The 22,990-nt window shown below is 41.8% G+C and overlaps 1 protein-coding gene across 7 annotated transcripts in view; it reads right to left on the bottom strand.

The window, feature by feature from the left end:
- The window catches only part of OSBPL6 (oxysterol binding protein like 6), a 197,019-nt gene that overhangs the window by 64,012 nt on the left and 110,017 nt on the right, over window positions 1–22,990 (bottom strand). For 6 of the 7 annotated variants that reach the window (XM_045196285.3, XM_024561508.4, XM_045196286.3 and 3 more), the window contains 2 exons: window positions 19,930–20,143; window positions 2,859–2,951 (listed from right to left, as the gene is read on the bottom strand). In XM_045196285.3, coding sequence (XP_045052220.1) covers window positions 2,859–2,951; window positions 19,930–20,031 — 195 coding nt within the window. In that variant the 5' untranslated portion in view covers window positions 20,032–20,143. Of the gene's footprint in view, window positions 1–2,858; window positions 2,952–7,972; window positions 8,091–19,929; window positions 20,144–22,990 lie in introns of those variants that run through there. The other variant, XM_045196287.3, reaches the window with a different exon arrangement.

Here is a 22,990-nt window from a genome sequence, read left to right as displayed (position 1 = left end):
GTAGAAACAGAGCCAAAAGCCTAATACAATCATGTCTGTACCTGACTCTAGTAAGATATAGAAATATTTTTGCTATATAGAGGTTTCAGTACTACTTTTGATCTAATAATAATAGCTAAACACAGGAAGTAACCTAATAACAACCCTAGTCTGTTCCTATGAAAAAAAACCAGAGACTTTTCCTTTCTTGAAGGTATAGTCTTTGCGCGTGCATGTGTGGGTGGGTGGGCACGTGGGAAAATGCTTTAGGAGGTGAAAGTACCAAATCCTGAGACAGGACAATGTGCATTTCTAACAATGTTCTTCTACCATCAACCAGTGCCCAGGGCCCCCAACTTCTCTCTAAGAGCCTAGAGGTGGTGAGATACTATGGTATCTAGATTAGATGGGACCCTCTGATTTCATGGGGACCCCCAAAGATGTGATACCTATTAACACAAAAACACAAGAGTATTAGTCCCACAGCAAGATCCACGTGGACCACAGCATGGAGGAGCAATGGCAGTGGATGCTGTAGGTGCCCTGCTGCGATCCTGGGTCGGGCCAGAGGACCCGGGCCCCAGCGGCTCTGAGCACTGGGAACTGCTAAGGCTAATGGGCAACTGTGTTTCACCAAGCTGGGGCCTCCTGCCTGGCAAATTATGCTGCAGCCTCCCCCCCGCCCACATGGCTCTCAGTGACTGCAGAACACAAGGGTACAAAGGGCTGAGGGAACAAAAAGTCCTCCTTGCCTCAGGGTGAGACCAGCTCTGTGGTACAATTCATACCTCCAAGCTCCCCAGGATCAGGCTTCCCCTGGACTCCAGCTGAAAGCCCTTCCTGTTTAGCACCACACCTTCCCAGACCCTCTTCACCCCGCTGCCTCTGAGCGCTCTCCCTGGGCAAATCACAAGCACCTTCAGTACAATGTCAGGATGTCCTTCTAGAGAACCTGACGTGAGAAAGAATGTGAAACAAAGAAATGAATGTGTTAACTACAGCACAGTCTACAGCGGGTGCTCTGGGGCTGAGGGTGGACTGGGTAGGGAGGGGATCAGCATTTGAAAATGGGCTCCTGTGAGCCCAACTTGAAAGAAGAGATGGCGGTTTCGCTGGGTGAAGGAAGGGGAGGGGAGCAGACACCCAGCTGTGGAGGAAGGTGCATGGCCACTGCAGGGAACCCTGTGCGGGTAGATGTAGCTGGGCTATCAAGAGAGACGCCAAAGGGGCTGGAGGTGCAGCTGGCGGGAGAGAAGGTGCTAGAGTAAATCTTGTGTGCATATTGCTCCCTATTTCTTGTTTTACTACCAGCCCCTCTCCTTTCTGTTTCTGTGTATCATTCTCCAAGCCTTCTTTCTCTGAGTATCTCTCACTATAACGGTCTCTTTCCCCTCTGCTCTGTCACACAAGCCCCAGCTACCTGACTCTGGACAACTACTCCAAGTCTCCATTTCCTTATCAATAAAATGAGGGTATTATCAGTACTCACTCCATGGAGTTGAAAGCTGCCCCAGTGAGGGAATATATGAACTAACCCAGTGCCTGGCTCATCAAGGTGGGTGTTCAACCAATGTTAGCTGCCCTGTGCTGCCCCTGTATTTATTTATTCTCTTCTCTCTCCTCTAGCTGCCTACGAGAAAAACTGATGTTTCACTAGTGATATTTACCACGTAGACATTCTTTATTTGCAGTTCAAATAGAAATCAGATCGCTTTTACATTTTTTATAATTTAATAACTCCCCCTTTCCTTAGGTTAGCAGTCTAGTCCTGTCTGATAGAACAAACCTAATAGCTTGTAATAGCTTCAAAATATAAAATGGTACAGTGCGCATATTCCATACCACCGGGGTAGTAGAGAGTTCTTTTCTTCAAGGATTTTGTTTAATAAAGGATAAGGAAAGTGGACGGATCAGTTATACACCCTTGGAAGTTAAACTGTTTTGCAAATAAAGTGCTATTTTTATATTTGATTGCAAAATCCCCAGGCATTCTGTTTTCTGAGTTTCTCTCAGGGGAGCCAGCCCACTGAAAATCTCAGGCAGTCGGGCTAGGGGTGGGGATGAGCAGGATGACGTCTCCTTGACTTTTCTTTATGATTTTTGCACTTTAGACAAAAATGAACTCAGATATTTGCCTAGTCATAGGGAAAAAAGGCTGATGGGGTGGGAACTGGCTTCCATGAGACGGAAAAAGTTGTAATAATCTGCAGTGTTCTCGTCGGCTCACTGCAAGGAAGGCCAGCAGTAAGGGCCTGGAACTCTGCATGTGCAGCAGCCCCGCTGGGTGGCTGCTGCTGCACCAGCTTCAACAGGTCTCAGTCGGAATCCCTGCTCTGCTCCTCAGCAGCCTTTATGTGACTTTGGGCAAGTTATGACTCTGTCTCCATATTTATAAAATGTAGTAAATACCTACACTGCATAAGGCTGCTCAGAGGCTTATATTAAATAGGATAACATATTTCAGCACTGAGCATGGTGCCTGGTTTGCAGTGCACGGGCAAGCATGGTAGCTGCTGTTATTATTATTTCTGGACTCAGTTATTTTCCTATTAGTTTGGTACAGAAATATTTCCTCATCTCTCCAACAGGGAATGACAATAGTTTCTTTCGCCCTTTTTCCTTCATAAAGTGAACGCTGGACTTTTGTATGTAACCCTGAAAACCTCTGGGTTACAGAAATATACTTTCATGTCTTCTCTCTGTGCAGGAAGCAGAGAAACCCTACATACTGCAGGCAGAAGGAGGCGCAAGAGCAGCCCTACAGGGGGCGCGGCACCTCAGCTACCCTAGGGGAGGCAGGTGTTCAGAGTGATTTACAGTTCAGCTGGCCCAGGGCTGACCTCAAGCCATCGGAGAGAGCACCGCGCTCCATCACTGACCTTGGAGAGAGGCACTGGCTCCGGTTCTAGCAACTGCCGACTGACAGAGGGCTCGGTGCCGGAGGAAGCAGTCCTCTCCAGTATGTGGATACTCTGGATAAATGGAAAGACGACCTGGGTTAGACCACCATTTCTCACGTGGATGGGCGCAGGGCGAGAGTGCACAGATCACAGTAAAGACAGCGGGCTGTGCTGGCGACAGCGGGTTCCTCAGGAGAACACAGGCAGCTGCAGCAGTCAGGAAAATCTCAGCCAGGACTGGGTTTGCTGTCCCCTCTTACCGGCTTGCTGCCGAACTGCTCCTGCAATGCTGGTTTCAGTCTTAGAGAAGGAGTCAGAGATCATACAAATTAAAAAATGAATTATAACTTCATGAGAATGGCACATCTACCATGTAGACATAGCCTTACATAGTAAGAATATTTGCTCACCTCTCCAATGGCACTATACAAAAAGAAAATTCTAAGTCAAAAAGCCCAGAGCCTTAATACCATTTAGTTTCTAGAGTTTCTTATAATCCTTATGAGATGATTAATTATTATAACATTATAATTATAGTATCTTATAAAAATTCTTACATGCACAGACAAGAAAACATTTCATCAAGTACGATAAACGGAAGGTGTCCTTTACAAAGACTATGCAGAGTCCGCATTGATCTGGATATTTAGTGACCAGTACGACGACCTTCCAACGGAGAAACCGGCAAAGGTCATGAACAGGGAACTCGCACAGAGCATCTGCAAAGATGTTTACCTCAACCTCATGTACTCAAAGTAATGAAAAGTGAGATATTAATGATTTTTTTAAACCATTAGATTCAAGAATGGATTAGGGTCAGGGGAAAGGAAGTATAAATTGGGTATGGTCTATCTAAGAGGAATTTTATAATTTTATTAAAAGGATTTTGGGAAACCAGTAGATGCCTCATAAACCCAGGAATTCCACAGCTAAGTTGTCACCCTAAGGAAATAATCAGATACTTCTGCAAATATGTAAGAACAGATAAGTTTACTAAAGCATTAGTCATTGTAGTAGAAAATATCTAATATATATAAGAATGGTGCAAACTTAGAAGTAAACACCATGCAGTGATTAAAAACAACAATATGGCCCTGGCTGGTGTGGCTCAGTTGGTTGGGGTGTCGTCCTGGAAACCGAAAGGTCACAGGTTTGATGCCCGGCAAGGACAACTAAGCGATGTTTCTCACATTGCTGTTTCTCTTCCTCTCGCTCTCCCTCCCTCCCCCTCTCTCTAAAAACCAATAAAAAATTTAAGAAATGACAAAAGGATTCTGCTCATTATAAAACATTCAAATGCAACATAGAAATAATATAAAAGAACGAGTAAGGCCCCACCCCACTGCTATTCGCCCTCCCAGTCCACCCGTTCTGGAGCAGTGGTTCTCCGAAGGTGACCCAAGGCCCTTTCAGGGGCCTGTGAGATGGAAGCTCTATTCATATAATACCAAGATAATGTTCACCTTTCTTGCTCACATTCTCTCCCTAGTATATAGTGGGGTTTTCCAGAGGACACATTAACATGCTATATTGAAGCATATTAAACAAAAGCAGATGTAAGAATCCAGTTTTCTGAGACATCAGAGAGATGTGCAAAAAATGTAAAACAATACAATACCATTTTTCTCACTAAAATTTGCCTTGGAAATACATTTTAAAATAAAAAGGTTATTTAGGCTGACATGTGATAGTCTATTTCTATTTTTAAAGAAATTAAGAAATATTTGAAAATTCTATCCATTTCAATTTCTAGCACAGTAAATATAGATAGATACAACTTACATAAACAAAGCTCGGTAATTTTTGAGAGCGTAAAGGGTCCCTGAAACCAAAAATTTGAGAACTACCGTTCCAGTAGAATTGCTATTAAAATTTTGTGCTTACTATTAAAATGGAGAATTCTGACTTGCATGTAAGGTATTCTCTTTCTCATAATGCTTCATTTGAGGAAAAGCATTGTTTAAAAAACTACCACATTTTAAAATCTCTTTAAAACTACTTAATCTACCTTAAGCTAAGTTATATAAATCTATCAGTAACTCCAAACTATCCTGAATCATTATACAAAGTATAAGAGGAAAACAAAGCTTGCCTCATATACTCTTCAAATACATCTGAACAAAACTTCCCTAAATGTACATCCCATGAAACTAAAAAAACCATGAAAGTATTTCTCAAATGCGTAAGTTGAACCACAAGCGGTCGAGATATCCAGGTGTCCCTCTACTAGAGAGAGAGACGCCTGCACTTTGCCCATAACACACAGATAGCTTCGTCATTTGAGACAAATTTCCACAGGGGGAAAAAGTTTCCATGGTAGCATTTTTAAATAGTAAGAATTAGAATCATTTAGAAACTACACAATTTAGTATCAGTTCTTCTCTCACTTTTTGACAAAGTATCAACCAAAAAGTTCAGTAAAGTAAATAAAATATAGAAGACCAGAAACTGCCAGTGAAATGTGTCACTCATTCATTCACGTGCTGGTTCAACTAGTCAACCAATCATTGTTGGGCATCTGTACTGTGCCAGGTGCTGATTACAGCGTGTCAGAGAATAAAATAGACAAGAGATTTCCTCCTATGATGCTGACATTATAGAGAGAGGCCATGTTATACAAAAGACTAAATGAGGCTGAACAAAAATTGTAAACACAAGCATTACTATTGTTCCATGTGGCTTCTGTTTTTACTTTAATTTTCCCAGTGAAATGTCTTTGGTCTGAGTTTCTCTTTAAGGACCTTACCTTATCCTTATACTTCCAGGTTGCTGGGCAATAAAATACACATACATTGCCTCCTCACCCCACCCCTCCCCTGTCCCCAACAAATAAATATGGTAAGAAAATCAGAACTTGAAAAGGAATTTGACATCAACAACTATGTAAGCAGAAAATAAATGATTAATTCAGGAACTTAGCCAGGGGAAGGAAACTAAATCCCCTAATTTCCGAACCAAGCCACAGACATGGAAATCAATTAGGACATTTAAAGTGTGATAAAAAGAGTTTTGTTTCTGTAGTTACCAGGGGATACTTAAAATGTTGCTAGGATTTTGTGGATCAGAAGGGTTAGAGACCAAACAAACCAGGACAAAATCTATAAATTACATACCCCTGTACCTGTCACAAAGAACATAATACTAGTTTCTTCTCCATCTGATTTTACAATATAGTTTATATTACGGAAGTAAAGTTAGAAGCTCAATCATTTCAAACATAACACAACATAGTACACATTCAAGCTAAGTAAAAAATACAAACTCCAAAGTTTGTTGATTTGCCAAAGCACAGAGAGTTATAAAAACAGTTACTGAGAAATATAACCAGAGACATTAAAACCAAGAACAAACTGACAGTGGACAGAGGGGAGGTGGGAGGGGAAAACTGTGGGGGGTGGGAAAGGGGGAAGGGTTTACAGAAACAACTATAAAGGACACATGGACAAAACCAAGGGTGGTGGGATCAGGGGAGGGAGGTGGGGATAGCTGGGGTGGTGGGGAGTGGTGGGGGGAAAATGGAGACAACTGTAGTTGAACAATTAAAAAAAAAGAAAAAAACTGTTACTGAGAAATAGTAAGTAAATGAATATTTTTATTACCACAAATGTATGTACATATTTTTCAAATTTTAGCATAAGTTATTAAACTACCAGCTGATACACATTACTATAAATGTAACTAGCTATTTATAGAAAATGAGCTATTTTCATGTAACCTCCAGAATGATAACGAAGAAGTCAAATGCTTTTATACGAACTTGAGCAGTCTTATACAGGGTGGGGCAAAGGTACCTTTACAGCTGTGAGTACGCAAAACAGAGCTTATTGTTGTATTATTATCTATTAATTATTGTATTATTTTCTGAAGTTATAGAACCACACACACAAATATTCATTACTTTTAATGAAATATCTAAGCCCTTCAGTGCTATATTTTTAATACTGGCAGATATAAGGAAGACTGTTTTCAAACTTACCATACCTAGTCTTGGAATCCAGTTAGATTGGATGCTCCTTAAAGATGGGGACCACCTCATCTTCACTCTGTATTTCATCCCTTCTACCCTCAGCCCACTCCATCCTAGCACAAGATGCTGAACATTGGAGCCAGTCAAAATTTCCTGCAGCCCTGACCAGTGTGGCTAAGTTGGTTGGGCAGTGTCCCGCAAAGCAAAGGGTTGCCAGTTCAGTTCTGGTCAGGGCATGCACCGAGGTTGCGGGGTCAGTCTCCAGTCGGGGGAGCGTACTAGAGGCAACGGATCATTGTTTCTCTCCCTCTCTTTCTCCCTTCCTTTCCCCCTCTCTCTAAAAAAATAAATATTAAAAAAACTTTTTCTGGAATTTTTCAGTGCTCTCTCTGATTAACTTGTCAAGAACAGTCCCTGGGCAATCATTCACACAGATTTAGGCAGTAAACTGCCTTTGGCTTCATCTTTGAATTATAAAAAATCACAACTCCAGCAGAATGAAACTTTTGGAAATATTTAAAGTACTCAACTTTTAAACTAGAAACATCAAATGGGTTCATCAGAGAGCTCTTGTTTATTAGATTTAAAGCTATGACTGGCCAGTGGGGAACATGTCAAACTTAATTTGGGAACATCTTCAGTAACAAAAATCAATTCTTTTCATAAGGTTTCCTTTAAGATAATTTGCGCTAAAATTTTTTGTACTTGTTCTTCACAAGCTGGCTATTTTCATACTCTCTCACAATGACTTGCAACAGATGCCATATACCTTCAAGGTGTTACATGTATTACATAAGCAGGTTAAATAAAGAGTTACATAAACCTGTTAATTATTCTTTTAAAATCGAGTTTCTCCTCAAATACTAAAATTACAACTTAATTTCCAGGCCAATGTTTTGCCTTTTTTTAAAACTTTTTTTTTTAGAGTAGCTTTAGCATCACAGCAAACTGACGGGCAAGCATGCAGATTTCCCACATCCCCCGGCCCCACACATGAATAGCCTCGCCCAATCTCTGTGTCCCCCCCCTCCAGAGTGGTACATTTGTGACAACCGATGAACCTAGGTTCATTCCAGTGCAGTTTTTTAAGAAACTCAGAGCACACAGAGAAGGTGGAGGTACTTACCTGCCCTTTGTTCCCCCCGCTCAGGTAGACTCGATGCATATTTAACGTACAACCAGGAGTCTAGAACACATGTCACTGCAGCTCTTCAATCTGGTACAAGTTTGTTCCCGGCTGGCATTATTCACTGCTCTTAGTATCTCCTGGGCAGCAAGTGGAAATCTGCCAACACGACTACAGTCTGGTTTGCTCCGTACCAACGACGTGGGCAAACAGACAATGAGACATTTAATAATAGCTGCATGGCTGTGTGCAACTCCCGCAGAAAGGAGCAGGACTCTCAAACTGGGAGTCCGCATGATCTGCTGAACAGGTCTCTTGATTTGCTGAGCTTGTCACTTACTTTAATTCTACTTAACTTCATTGAAACTTTTCATGTGATTATTTCATCTAAGCTATTTTTATATTTATGCATTATACAAAATGTTTTTAAAAATATCCCAAATAACTTAGAAACTTCTAAAGTCATTTTTAAATTAAAGTATGGTTGACATAAATATTACTTTAGTTTCAGGTGTACAAAATAGTGATTCTACATGTATATACCTGATGACGTGGTCACCATAGTATGTCTAGTAACCACCTGGCGCTGTACAGAGCTACTATACTATTGACTGTATTTCTTATGTATCCTTGTGACTTGTGACTGTCATTGTATCCTTGTGACTTATTTATTTTATAATGGAAAGTTTGTACCTCTTGCTCCCCTTAACCTTTTTCACACATTTCCCACCTCTCTCTCCCCTGGCAACGACCCTTTTGTTTTGTTTCCATGGGTTTGTTTCAGTTTAGTTTTGTTTGTTCATTCATTGTGTTGTTTTACATGCTGCATGTAAGTGAAATCATACAGTCTGTCTTTCTCTGTCTAATTTATTTCATTAGCATAATACCCTCTAGATCCACGTATGTCACTAGTGGCAGGATTTCATTTTTTTTACTTGTTAAATACTATTCTGTTTGTATATACACGGTAAGGCTAAAGGAGGTTCCCAGTTGTGAGTATGCACAGCACAGAGTTTATTCTTGTATTATTATCTATTCACATTGCATTATTTTCCATACAAACAACTGTAAAACTACTTTTGTCCCACCCTGTACGTACCACATCGTCTTTATCCACCCACCTGTTGATGGACACCTGGGCTGCATCCATGTCTTGGCGATTGTAGATAACGCTGCCAGGGACACAGGGTGCTTTATCTTATCAAATTAGTGTTTTGTTTACTTCGAATAAATGCCCAGAAGTGGAATTGCTGGGTTGTACGGTAGTTGTATTTTTATGTTCTTCAAGCTTTTCGGCTGACGGGCTTGTCTCTCTTCTAGTTATAGCTAATGTTAACATAGCAACACTCTTTCAGTGAGACTGGTAACCTCCAGATGATAGTATTGCCGATGATGGGGATGACAGTTAATATTCAGTAGCTTTCTACATCCTTGTCTATATGCTTTATGTGGCTGATTTCATCCCCTCTTCACTCAAAAGCCTTTGAGTAATGACTTAAATTTATTTTATGTCTAAGCAGAGAGAGGCACAGTGAGGTTAAATTAGTGGCATAGATTTGGTAAGTGTTGGAGCTGGAATGTAAATCAAGATTTATTGTAGAGTCCATGCTTTTAAATACTGCCTTCTACTGAAGTTAAAGCTAATGTTAAGTGATAAAAATTACAGCAGTCTCAAGTAAGTGTATTCCCTAAGGCTAACTGAACACATCAGAAGGCATCCTCGACCACAACCTTCTGTGAAAACACAGGCAGAAATGAGCAAAAGAAAAAAGAAAAGATTATAGCAGTCTTAAATATGGTACAGCTTCAAGGTTCATTTCCAAGTTTCGAGAATTAAGGGCAAGCCAGTGAGCTTTCACTTCAGGGATGCAGTGTCCTATGCAGGGAAAAGAATGTGAGTTTTGCAGTCATACAGACAAGCACGCCAACCTGCAGGCTGCTACTTATCACGTGACTTGGCAACCATGAAACTCGCTCAGCCTCAGTGTTCTGTTTGCAAAGTGGGGATGGTGATGTCTACCTTAGACGACACGGCAAGTCACGAAGTCGGCGTCCAGTGCATGCACAGTGCTGCCCAGGGGCTGGCACACAACAGGCACTCAAGAAATGGTAGCTAACATCTTAGCTGTAACTGCTATAAGAATAAGTGTGTAGGAATCATGTGCATTTTTATTGCTATAGAAATATATGTCCAAACATCCCGCAGGCATGTGACACCTGGGTGCCTTTTTGGAAGTGAAGGGTGCATAGTGACATGGCCATCATGTTTCCCGGATAACCCAGTATCCACAGTCGGCACCGCCTCGTGACTGGAGCATCAGCATGCACCGAGAAAGCCGACGGAGTGAGTGGAGACAGATGCCCTAGATCCTTGCCAGGGAAAAGCATCAGCAGTGGATGGCAATGCATCCTTCTGAATTCCCACAGCAAAGATGTGCACAGACTTACCTGCTGTCTTCTGAATAATTTCCTTCAAGGAATTAATATTTTTAATAGCATAAAATATTTAAATTACCAAAGCCAAAAGGCTATGACTGAAATAGTAACTCCACTACTTTCGCTACAGTAACAATTATCTTGACCTCACTGAAAAATGGCAGAATTGTATTAATAAAAAATCTACAGGTAAAGTACCACTAAAATGAGTAGAAGTAGAATTTTTTAGAAATAGTTGCTGGGAAAAATTCCACAAAGCACCACTGGAAGTTCTTGAAGCTGGGGGGGGTGGGGGAGGTCATAAGAGCCTTGACTTTTCCTGGACAGAAACATGCAACTCATTAAGAACCAACAGCCAAGGCCCCACGTTGAGCTGGCCTTTTGTTGGAAACCTTGCATTGTAAGAAATACCACTGAGACCCATCAAGCGGTCTATTTGGAGGCCGAGAGTAGTTCGGTGATCTTGACTATGATGTGGTAAAAGACATATGGACAGACAGCTTTTTAAAGCCCATGGTTGCCTTTGAGGACAAGAACCAGATTTTACTAGTGACATGCTCCTCACCGGTGCTCTCAACACTCACACATAAAGGAATCACAGGAAACCCCAGCAATGGTCATCCTCCTCCTTTCCAGCCATTGTCAATGGATGACAAACACTGGGAACACATACTAAGCCATTTCAAGAGCAAAGCCTCTAGAACATGTAGCATTGATTTAAAAGGAAAGAGAACGGTTCTGTGTGACTTGGAAAGATCACTAAAGTCAAGTTAATTTGTGAATTACTGTCTCCTGGGGAGGAGAAGCTAAGGCAGGTTTAGAGGACCAAAAGGTTCTGGCAAATGTATCAGGGAAAGCAGCAAACAGATTCTCTCTCGTAAGCTCTAAATCACTTGTGGAAAATGAGTGTCTGAGAGCCAGGTGGCAAACTTCCTCCCAGTGGTCTCAATTTCAGCACATTTGACATGGGCTGAACGCAAGACTGTAAATACCAAGCAGCGGTGACAGCCATCTCCAAATGCCACAAGGGGACAGCAAGAAACCTATGGGGCTGCTCACTTCATTTCATGCAAAAGGCTAATCAGGCCCTGGCCAGGTAGCTCAGTTGGGTAGAGTGTTACCCTAATACACCAAGGTTACAGGTGTGATTGTGGTTCAGGCATGCGAAAAGCAACCAATGAATGCATAAATAGATGGAAAAACAAACTGGTGTTTCTGTCTCTCCAAAATCAATTTTAAAAAGGCTAATCAGAATTTTCAATAAACAAATAAATGATCAAAACTTTTATTTCAAAGGCAACACATGTACTGAAAATACAGGAAATTCAGAATAACACAAAGAATGTAGAATTCATCTTTGATTCAAGCCCTTCATGAAGATAACATTTTGGTCTATGTGCCATTTGGTCCATTGTTGCCCACGCCAATGAGGATTGAAAAATCACTATTATTGCCAAGGGAAGAAAACAAGGCAATACGTAACTCAAAAATAACTGGCAAATACTGCCTTACAAAGTTCACTTACAAGGGTACAGAGGGCTGTTCTCCTGGACATTGAGCTTGTCAAGACTTACAACAGAACAAAGAGTGAGTTGGCCAACACTGTCTTAACTGCTCATTAGCTGTGGCCAAGATATTTTACCGCTTCAGGCCAGAGTTCAGTTCTCTGAAAAAGGTGCTGAGAGTTCCAACCTTCCACAATGAGAACTCATGAAATATTAGCTGTTGCTGGTGTTGGTCGATTAATTTATGCATGAACTTTGCCTAATATTTAGATTTTTCAGAACACCCAATTTATAAAATTCATTTAAATCACAACAGCTGGTCATTGTGTGAGTTTTTACAAGCAAATATAATTTTCCCATTGACATTGGCCCTAAGTCCTAACAGTTCCCATGGGATGGGCGCAATCTCAAAAAGGCTAAATTGGAAGCAACTCAAGAGTTGCTTCCAATTTATACATTTTAATTTATTTATTTGAGAGAGAGAGAGAAAGAGTGAGAGAGAGAAACATTGATTTGTTGCCCCACTTATTTATGCAGTCATTGGTTGATTCTTGTATGTGCTCTGACTGGAGACCGAACCTGCGACCTTGGCTTATCAGGATGATGCTCTAACCAACTGAGCTGCCTGGCCAGCCAGCAACTCAAGAGTTTAAATACACCCAGCACTGAGGGCTTTATTCACCCGCATCACCCTAGTGAGGACACTGCAGATTTTCATATCTGGTTAGTAGTTCTCTCCAAACTTCAAGTTGGGTTCCAGGTCATCCTGCAAATCCCTGATCCATTGAATTCTCCACAATGCTAAGAATTTTCTATTCCGATACTGGTAGATTTCAAATTATATTCCTCCTCACTGATAAGATTGGAGGTGATTTAAATCGGAGGTTAGGTATTAAATTAAGAATGCTTGGATTTTTTCCCCCCAAGAGTAGAACATTTTTGTTCGAGGTTACACTACTATATTTTTTGTAACCCAAAGATGGAAATAGTTCTTATATTCAAAAGACAGAGACATTATACTTCAAATTGACGATTTCATTTAACAAAGCTCTTTGAAGAATATGCTTCAGGGGTCCAAGAAGACAGGCACATTACTAGTCAGTTCATGTATGCTGGGGGATATTTTTACCAGCCTATTTGTCCAAGAAGAAAACTTGTGAAAACCCTACACAGAGAGAACAGACACCGACGAGGAACACTTTCCCTTTGCAGTTTTCTAGGCACAATCTTCCCAGATAATGAAGGCTGCATGCAGAGCAGATGCTGCCGGTACCCGAACTGGTGGGTAGGACACCCTCCCACGGTTCCATGAGTGCCACGGAATCACTGCTGGGGACAGCCTCCACATGTCATCACGGACACCAGCTGAGGTTGTTTCAAAATGCATTGCTGTTAATGATATGTAGGGAACATTTGTAGATTCCCATGTAATGGAAATATTCTATCAGTTGTTACAGACTGACCATGACACAGGATTTTATTTTATAAAAACTAGCAAGAAGATTAACTAGCAGACTCTTATGATTTATTCATAATATAATTTTTCCTTGAAAAATCATTTATTTTATGATCACTGAGCTTCAGCAAACTTTCAATCATTATAAGGAATGGCTGGTAATTTCATCTTTGATTTTTCATTGAACAAAAAAGATGACTCATTTAAGCATTTACAACATCTAACCCGGGAGGCTGTAACAACTCACTCTAGTGACAGACACTACTGCCTGGCAATTATGAGTTCCAAATACTACGCTCTTATGGCAACAGTGTCTGATTTTTTTATGACTCGATAGTGATACAAATAAAAAGAATCGATGACTCCAAACAGGGGTCTTGCTTTTAAAAAATGCAGATCCCTGGGTCTGATCCCAGAACTGCTGAAACCACCTCTGCAGGGTGGTCTAGGTCATGCATACTGTAAAAAGGGCTTGAAAATATGTAAATAAATGGGTGAGTATCAAAATGCACAAACAAAGTCCAGTCGGCTGATCATATACTTAGCTGTCATATAATGTTTCCACGAAATAAATCTATGAGAGATTAGGAAACAATAACCTGTTTTCAACAAAGAGTTACTTTCCACTCCCATCAACATCTTGAACATCTGTATTGAATGTTCAAATGTTTTACTTTTGACTGATACCACTTCCTTCATAAGCCACAAGTCATTTATCCCACCACACGAGCACTGGCAGCAGCAAGTCAAAGGTCGCTGTAGTCCTAACCGCTCCCTGCACCTTTGGACCATCCTTCTTTTCTTTTCTTTATTGTTTACAGTTGCACTATTACAGATGTCCCCATTTTCCCCCTTTGCCTCCCTCCACCCAGATCTCTCCCCCGCTTCCCTCTGGCCATCACCACACTGTTTTCTGTGTCTATGGGTTATGCATATATGTTCTTTGGATGAAAGAAAGTGGACCATCCTTCTTGTACTCTCAAAGTTCAATCTTCTCAGGAGACTCGAAACTTCCGATTGTGCTACTTCCTCTCCTTGCTGTCACCTCCCAACCCATGATTGTTCCTTCACAGCCACCAAGGCCTCCGAAACCTGGTTCACAATCTTCCTCTGCGTGCCAACTCCTCTTGCATTTAGCTCAAATATCTCCTGGGCCACACACTATGAGGCGCTAAGCATACATGATTGAACAAAACAAAGCCCCTGTTGTCAAGGAGCTTACAGCTCAGTGACAGGGAACAGAGGGAAGGGATACGAATATAACAGATAAATATGTAACATGTCTGGTGGTGCTTAATGCTCTGTGAACAAGGGAAACCAGTGGACAGTGAGTGATGGGGATATGCACGGATGGGAAAAGAGGACTACCCGGAACGGGTACTTTTGGAGAATTAGTCAAGTGTGTGAGCAAACCTGGGGATGCCTGGAAATAAGGCTAGACTCAGGGAGCTAAAAATGCAGAGGCCCTGAGGTAGGGGCATACTGGGCACATCCGAGGGAAATGCTGGAGAGAATTAAGTGAAGCAAAACCTGGTAGATGGGACCAGAGACATAGGCAGATCCACATTATTAATGACCTTATAGACAACAATCAGCAATTCAAACATGATTTGGACAGAGATGGGAAAGCACTGGAGGGCTTGGAGCAGAGAAGCAGCTTGATCTGACTTAGGCTTTGACAGGATCACCCTGACTACTCTGTAAAAAATGGCCTCTGTGTGAGGTTAGAAGCAAGGAGACCCTCTGGGTGAGAAACGAGGGTGGCTCGGGCCAGGGTAAAGGGGGTCAGCAGTGGTGTGAGACGAAGAGAGGCGTCAAGGACGGCTCCTGGCAATGTTTTTGGACTGACCAAATGAAAGGACAGAGTTCTGTTCACTGAGATAAGGAGTATGGGGAAGACATGGATTTGAGGGGAACATTAGGAGTTCAGTTTTGAACATGCTTAGCTGAAATGCCTTTTTAATGTCCGAGTGGAAATTACCCTTAGTCACTTGACTTGAGAGCCAAGATCACAGCTGGAAAACTTGAATGCTTTCCGGACCAGGCAGGAAACATAAATAAGTACTGAAACATAATAAGGAGAGGTAGGGACTGTGGCTATAGTCAACAATATTGTTTATTGTTGATAACATTTAATAACTAGGCACAGTGACAGATGGTCATTAGACTTATTGGGGTGATCGCTTTGTAAGGTACATAAATGTTGAATCACCACGTCGTATACCTGAAACTAATATAATACTGTGTATCAACTATAATTAAAATTAATTTAAAACAATTGATATTTACCAAAAAAATACAATAAGAACAGGCAGGGACCACAGCTGGTCAGAGGGTAAACATCCCATTTGAAGGGGAAGCTGCTCCTGAGCCCAGTCCAGTGCTGTCACTTGGAATCTGGGCCTGGTGTTCCTAGACCTTCCCATTTCTTAGCAGGAAGAAGAATCTGAATTTTAACATCCATATCTCAGGGAAATAAAATAAGTTCCACACTATAGTAAATTCTAGAAGTGCTCAGTTAACAAGTTCTAACTGTAGATGTTATTGGTGTCTTTAATTTATTAATATACATCGCAAAAAGAAGTTCTGTTTAGTATTTTTCTAACTTACTTGACAATCGAATCCTTTCTTCATGCAACACCTCAAGGGACAAGCTTCCCTTGGCGGGTACGTGGGACGTGCTTGTTTATGCATACGTCCTACATGTCTAATCAACTTCTTCATTTCCTTTTTGAATATTTTAGTACGTATATTTCTTGCACCTTGTGAGTCACAGTTGATCACACACACACACAGACACACAGCCAATTCTATTAGAAGTTCTAACATCTAATATCAGACTTGGTCCAAACGTAAACGAAGTATTTATTAGAGCCTTCCAAACTGCTAAATACTGAGTGGAGGCTCGGCCTTCTCACTGGTGAGGAAACCCTGGGTGAAATCACAGGAGCACTGACTGAACAAGTTCATTTCCCAGCTTCTCTCCCTCCTCCCCCTGTTGGGCTACGTGACTTCCTGACAGGAGGGTCAGTCAGTTACTGCCATGCACTTGGCAGGCGTTCTCTGTTTTGTTTACCTATGAGGAGGGAAGAAGGGAGAAAGACAAATAAATCTGGAATGGGAGTTCTGTAATAAAAAGACAAGACTAATATTGTTGCAGGTCTTTAAAAATATACTCTAGGATATATTAAAATATATGAGGTGCAGGGCTTGTCTCTGAAGCATCAGAGTGCGTAGTCTATAAAAGAGCTCACAATACAGTTGGGCAGGTCAGTACATTTTTAAAAAACAATATAAAAATGTCACATATTGCCCTGGCCAGGGGCTCATTTGGTTGGGGTGTTATCCCGCACACCAAAAAGGTTGTGGGTCTGATGTACGGGAGGCAGCCGACTGATGTTTCTCTCTTTCTCTCAAGTCAATAAACATGTCATCGGGTGAGGACATTTTTAAAAAAATGTTAACATGTTGCCAAAAACTTCTATAAAAGTTCAGAGAAGGGAAAGAATAATGTCGATTTAAGTGGCCAAAGTGTCGCCTGAGCTGGTCCTTGAAGCACAGTAAGGTATCAGGTTGAGAGCAGGGCAGTGGGAAGTCCATGCAGGAAAGACAAGAGCGGAGTGAGAGATGAGGCAGTTCTAGGAACCATGAGCAGATAGGACTGTACAGGCCGGGAGGAGAATGGGACACTGAGGCTGGATCAGATCATGGGGGTTGCTGAATACCCAGTGGGGCAGGGGTGTCAAACTCATTTTCACCAGGGGCCATGTCAGCCTCGAGGTTGCCTTCAAAGGGCCGAATGTAATTTTAGGACTGTATAAATGTAACTACTCCTTAACTAGGGGTGAGGAGCTCGGTGCTGCCGCAGGGTAGAAACAAGGTGCCGGGCCAGATAAACAAGGCGGAGGGCCGCATTCAGCCAGCGGGCCTTCTGTTTGCCACCTGTGCAGTAGGGAAATACGACCTTAACTGTGCATGTAACTGAGGGTCTTTGAAGGATTCTGGGCATGAATCTGCATACTAAGGAAATTCGATCATATGAAGCCATGGGGAGAAGTTGAGGCAAGAGGACTTTGTAGGGTCCTGGGTTGAGGTGATAAGAGTCTGGGCTAGAGAGCGAACAGTGGGAATAGAAAGGAATTATGATATTTATGGAGGGAATAATGACTAGAACTTGCTAGCCTATTGGATGTGAGAGAGGCAAATGAGAAAGGAGCGGCGTTCACCCTGGGTCAGCAACATAATGACTATCCCGATAGCAAATTGGTTTATACATATTCATTTATGGTGACATTGGTACATCCAAGGAAAAATGCCCAATCAATTAATTAGTGACCTAGGACTAGAACTTGGGAAAGAAAGACAAATAATGAACACTAAGGCACCACAGTATTCGCAGCTATGTGCTACATCGTATACCTATATGATCAACTTAGGGGAGAAGTAGGGATGGACTTTGCAGTTTGGCGCCATCTGCATAGATGTCAGTCAAATCAGGAGAATAATGACATTCAACGAAGACCAATTTATCACAATTCCTCTATGTCCCTTCACTTTGAAAACAGTCATCACACAAAAACAGATGCACAAAAACACACTGCATCCTTTCACATCACAAGATCACTCAAAATTCTGATTTCCGTAAGTTAATACTGGATTCCAGGAAGTGATAGAGATAGGGAAGAAAAAATACAACTGTAATATTTCTTTTTTCTTCTTTCCCTTGAGAAAAGTGGAAAGACACAAACAGGAGGCAGGAAGAACTAGGGGAGAAGGTATTTGGGAGAGTTTCCACTTGCTGAGATAAACAGGAATGAAAGCCAAGTCTTTCCTTAAATAATAATAAACATGTGAACACTGTCTCCCTAGTTTTCTAGAATTCATTATCAATTTATGAACACGTTATCCAATTCCCATCATGCACCTTTCCATTCACAACCCAGCTAGGAGCCACACATTCCATCTTCCAACTCCCTCTGGCAGGCCAGGGTCTCAGTGTCTTTGTTTTGCTGGCACTGGAGCTCAGGCCGAGAGGCACATCAGCAGTGATGACAGGTGTTTAAATGGCCATCATCAGCCTTTTCCATTTGTCACAATTCTCCAGGGTGAGCTGAGTCCATCCCTTCCTTCCCTCAGCTGCCAGAAAGGCCGTGCTGCTTAAAATGTCTCTCCATTCAAATGCCCAGGGCAAGGGAAGAGGAAAAGCCATAAGAAAGGACGGAGGAGTGAGTGAAGGGTAGACTAAAATGGCAAACTTAGAAAGTATCTTCTTGGCATGCAGTAGTTACTTATAATGTGTTTTCATTCACGGTACTCTTATTTTCTTTTACTCTACAAATGCAATGCTATAAACATTATAACTGTGTGCAATCACACATTTAGTCAATAGTATAACTGCTCTAATGAACAGAACGTAAATGTCCTCGTTGAACTCTATAACAAAGGACAATATCAAAAATTCCCCAAGACCCGTAGAAGAAATGTCTGCTTAGAATCTGCAAAACATGCACACATCACGAATCGCTGATTCCTACAGATTCCCTGGAACCTCTTGCTAGAAATGAAAGAGGGAGAGCTGGGAGGGTTTGTAGACTGAATGTTTCCTGCATTCCCACCGCCTAAAGAATAAATTCACATCTGGAACTGGCTGTCTGAAGACCCAGGTTTATACTACGGGCAATTGAATAACGGATGGTTGTACTTCTGGAAACCAGGTGATGTATTTTGAATACATAAAATAGGAGGGGGAGAACCTTGCAAAAATGTTTGCTAAGTGAATGTCCCCCTAAAGAAAAGTTTTTATAAAAAGTTAACTACCTTGCTTACTGTGAAATTCCACTTACACAACAAAAATCTTATCACAGATAATATTATAATGATACATAGTAATACTGAGACAAGAACTGGGCAAAACATAACCTGTTCTGACAATTTAGACAATTCTTAAAACCAATCCCGACACAACTCAGACTGCAGTAGCCATGAATTAATGCTGTAAACAAAAATAATTTAGAGCTGGCTCAATGGAATAATTAAGCAGCAATAAGTCACTTTCTCTACTGACTTTAAACATTGCCTGGGGTCTTACTGCTCTTTATCCAGATACTACAATTTTAGTTATAATCTAATTCCCGAATGTGTTGCTAGATTCCATGAAACAGCAAAGAGAAGTTAGTGCTTTGCAGACCAGTGAGAGGCTTATTGAAAGAAGACCTTTGCAGGTACAGGTAGGTCCCTTTCTACCTCCACAGATGAAGACGGGAGCAAAACATTCAAGGCCCAGAGGCTGGCTCCCGCCTCCAGGTGCAGACAGTGAGGAGTACACTCCAGGGCTTCCGGCTGCCCTTCTGTGCTCTGCACTCTAAAAAATCCTAAATAACAGAAAAGCAAGAGCAGGGTCCCCATGACATCGCCAGGTAGATCTACGGAAATTAGTGAGTTTTCCTGTGGAATAAAGTATCTTCACAACAAAATTTCAGAATTAATTAGCAATCCCACCACATTCTAACGGTACTGTAGTTGCCTAAGATAACAAAATGCACTTTATACTTTTCTCTTACCTGTCTACTGTCCCTTTGGGAGGACGTTGAAGAGGAGGCACTTCTATGGGTGGGAGTGGATGTTTTATGAGCAGGGGATATGCCCTTCTCGTCTGAACTCATAGCTGCAGAAAGAGTCTAGTTGCGTGCACTTAAGATCATCCCAGTGGTCTCAAATTCGGACAAAGAAGTGGATAAATTTTCAGCTTCAGTCCATTTCACAAATCAGGATTGACTAGAAAAGAGAAGGCAAATGGTCAGGGTGTCCAAAACATCTCAAAGCAAAACAAACAAAATACAATTCATGTAAATATTTTTAAAAATTAAAAATTATATTCAGGAAAAACGTTAGTGAGAGGAAGAACTCTGACACATTAGGAGGTATTTCTTCCTCTAGATGTCTCAGGTGGAGGCTAAAAGCATGAATATTTACCAGAAGTCTATCAACAGGGAAAGTGGGGAGAAACCGAATGCTCAGGCCACACTCTTCCCTCACATTCTCCTTATTTTAAAGCAGTGTGTGCAGTGCTATGCTCTGGCCCCTCATGTCAAACTACATCAGTTTCTTCTCACGCAGTTTCATTTCCCCTGCCCAGTGGGTTATAGTAAGAGCTCAGTCCATACTTGTGTCCAGGTAAGTTCAGCCATGGATGTGAGGGTTAAACCCAACACAAAGCGGCCAGTCACAAAAGGCGGAAGGGCTCATGCCGTTTGTGTATCATTTGATCCAGCCTTTAGGAAGGATCAAGGAAAAGTATACCCACGGTTATTTGCACCGCAGGACCACAGCCCACCTCCATATGACTCTCTTAATGCCAACATCCAACAGGCTGGAAAGCACCCACGGACTGACAGGCAGGCCCCAACACTGGGGTAATGCTTGGAGTCGCTTCACTGACCCGCAGCCAAGGGCCTCTTCTTTTTCCACCTGGATTCACATAACGGAAGTCTGCACTGCAGCACTAAGGCTACAAACTTGTGCCTGACAGGAGCGTTGTTCAGTTGGCAACAGAGGTTGCTAAAAAACCTTTTTAAAGCATACTAGTGTGAAGTGAAACGCTTACACACCAATCTGTGACCCAAAAGACTGACCACTAAAGTGAACCTCGTCCCCGTCTAAGAAGACAGAAGGCCAAGTTCTAGCCCCCATCTGAATGCTAATACTCCCTGAAAGGAGCACAGGATGCTTGGGTAAGTTCTTTAGCACAGGTTGTGAGAGAAAGCTTCTGTTGATAAATAGAGGGTGTCCAATTTTTGGCGTCTGGGCCACACTGGAAGAAGAGGTGTCTTGGGCCACACATTAAATACATTGTGATACACAATAACAAAAAAGCTCATAATGTTTTAAGTAAATTTATGATTTTGTGTTGGGCCACATTCATAGCCATCTTGAGCCGCCTGCAGCCCTTGGACCGCAGGTTAGATACCCCTGTGAAAAACAGTCCCCTCGGGGTATTATGAGGACACAGGGCAAGGAGAACTAACTGGATCTGGAGGTCAGAGGTGCCCTTGGGCAAGTGGGCGTGGGCTGAGAATTGAAGGATAGACAGGAGTTGACCAGATGCCGGGCAGCCAGCGTGGCGTGATCCAGGGAGCAGTGCTGGCCACTACGACCAAAGCGCAGAGAGGTAGTGGCATAAGGGTGAAAGAAAGGCAGAGGCCAGGTCCTACCAGGGTCTATGGGCCAAGTTCAGCTTTTTGATCTTAAGCATAAGAAGCCATACAGGGGCATGGTTTAACAAGACCAGTATGTTTAAAAGGATACTTTGGCAGCCACTAGGAGAACCAAATTCGGGAAATGAAGATGAGGAAGGTCCAATCAGGAAGCAGGAGATGATGGACCAGAGAGGTGGTGAGAAATTGAGAGGATAATTCCCAGATTTTCAACGTTCGGAGTGAGGGCTGGCCAAGGGAAACCTAGAACTGACAGGAGGTCCTGGGTGTGGTCTCAGACACGTGGCTCTGAGGCTCAGCTGAGGCTGAAATGCAGACAAACATTTGGCAATCTCGGTCACGGCTCAGAGATTTAGGCCGAAGACAAATGTTTAACAGATTATGTTAATGACAAACGTACTGAGTGATTTATGTATAAATCATGTAACTCTGAACCTGCAAATAAATTAAATTTTATGCAGGGCTATATAAAATCTGCAATGTTATTTAACAGATTATGTTACCCTGAATATGTTAAGCAGGATTTTAACAGTTACCAGGTTATAAAGAATATTCAAAAGAACAATCCCCATAATTAAAAGGAAAATTATTATAAATGAGAAAAAACATCACAATCTAGCGAGTAAAACTTGTCATCCTTTCTTAAGATTTCATCTTCATTGCCACTGCAGGAAAAACAAAAGCTACTTACTCCAGAAACTGGAAATTTTTCCCTTGCTTCAAAACTAGTTTTGGGGCTAATAGAAATGTAACGAGCTATAGAGCTCTCTCCTGGGCTCAGACAAGGTTCCATTTGATATCAGCAAAAGGTAGTAATAAATCAACACGTAAATAATCATCTAACCCTTTTGTTTTATGAAAGCAGTCTGATAAGTGTGAGTAAAATTTCTCAAGCCAAGCTGCGGGGTCAGCCACACAAAGCGAGAAGGGCGCTCAGACCCTTAACGTGCAGTCCTCTGCTCTCTGGTCCAAGATGTCCGGTGCTGACACTGGAGCTGAAAGTGCGGAGCTTCTGTGATGCTCTCAAGAGCCCTCAAGGGATGAGGCTGAGACAACCAAACGCATTTAACTATTCTCCATGTGGAAGTAAATTCAATCCAAGCTGTGTCAAGGGCCAACATTCCTCTGTTGCACTTTCTTTCCCCCCTTAACCACATTCAACTTCACTTTTCCTGATTAAGACCAAGGCTAACATCTTTATTTTTGTTTTAACTTAAAATGACATTTTCAGGATAACTTGTCTCTGATGAAAGAGCAGCATTTTGGTTGAATCATAATTGTGAATACAAAGGATGAAGAAAAGGTGAGTGAGAATCAAATTTGTTTTAAGAATGGTTTTTGAGCTTACTGTTGTTTCTATTAATTTTTTTATTTATTTTTACCAATAAGGTTTCAAGGTCCTGATAAA

Source organism: Desmodus rotundus, chromosome 2, assembly GCF_022682495.2.
Source record: "Desmodus rotundus isolate HL8 chromosome 2, HLdesRot8A.1, whole genome shotgun sequence".
NCBI classification, from domain to species: Eukaryota; Metazoa; Chordata; class Mammalia; order Chiroptera; family Phyllostomidae; genus Desmodus; species Desmodus rotundus.
The sequence above is the reverse complement of the archived record's forward strand: the minus strand, read 5'-3'. Positions and strand labels throughout refer to the sequence as shown.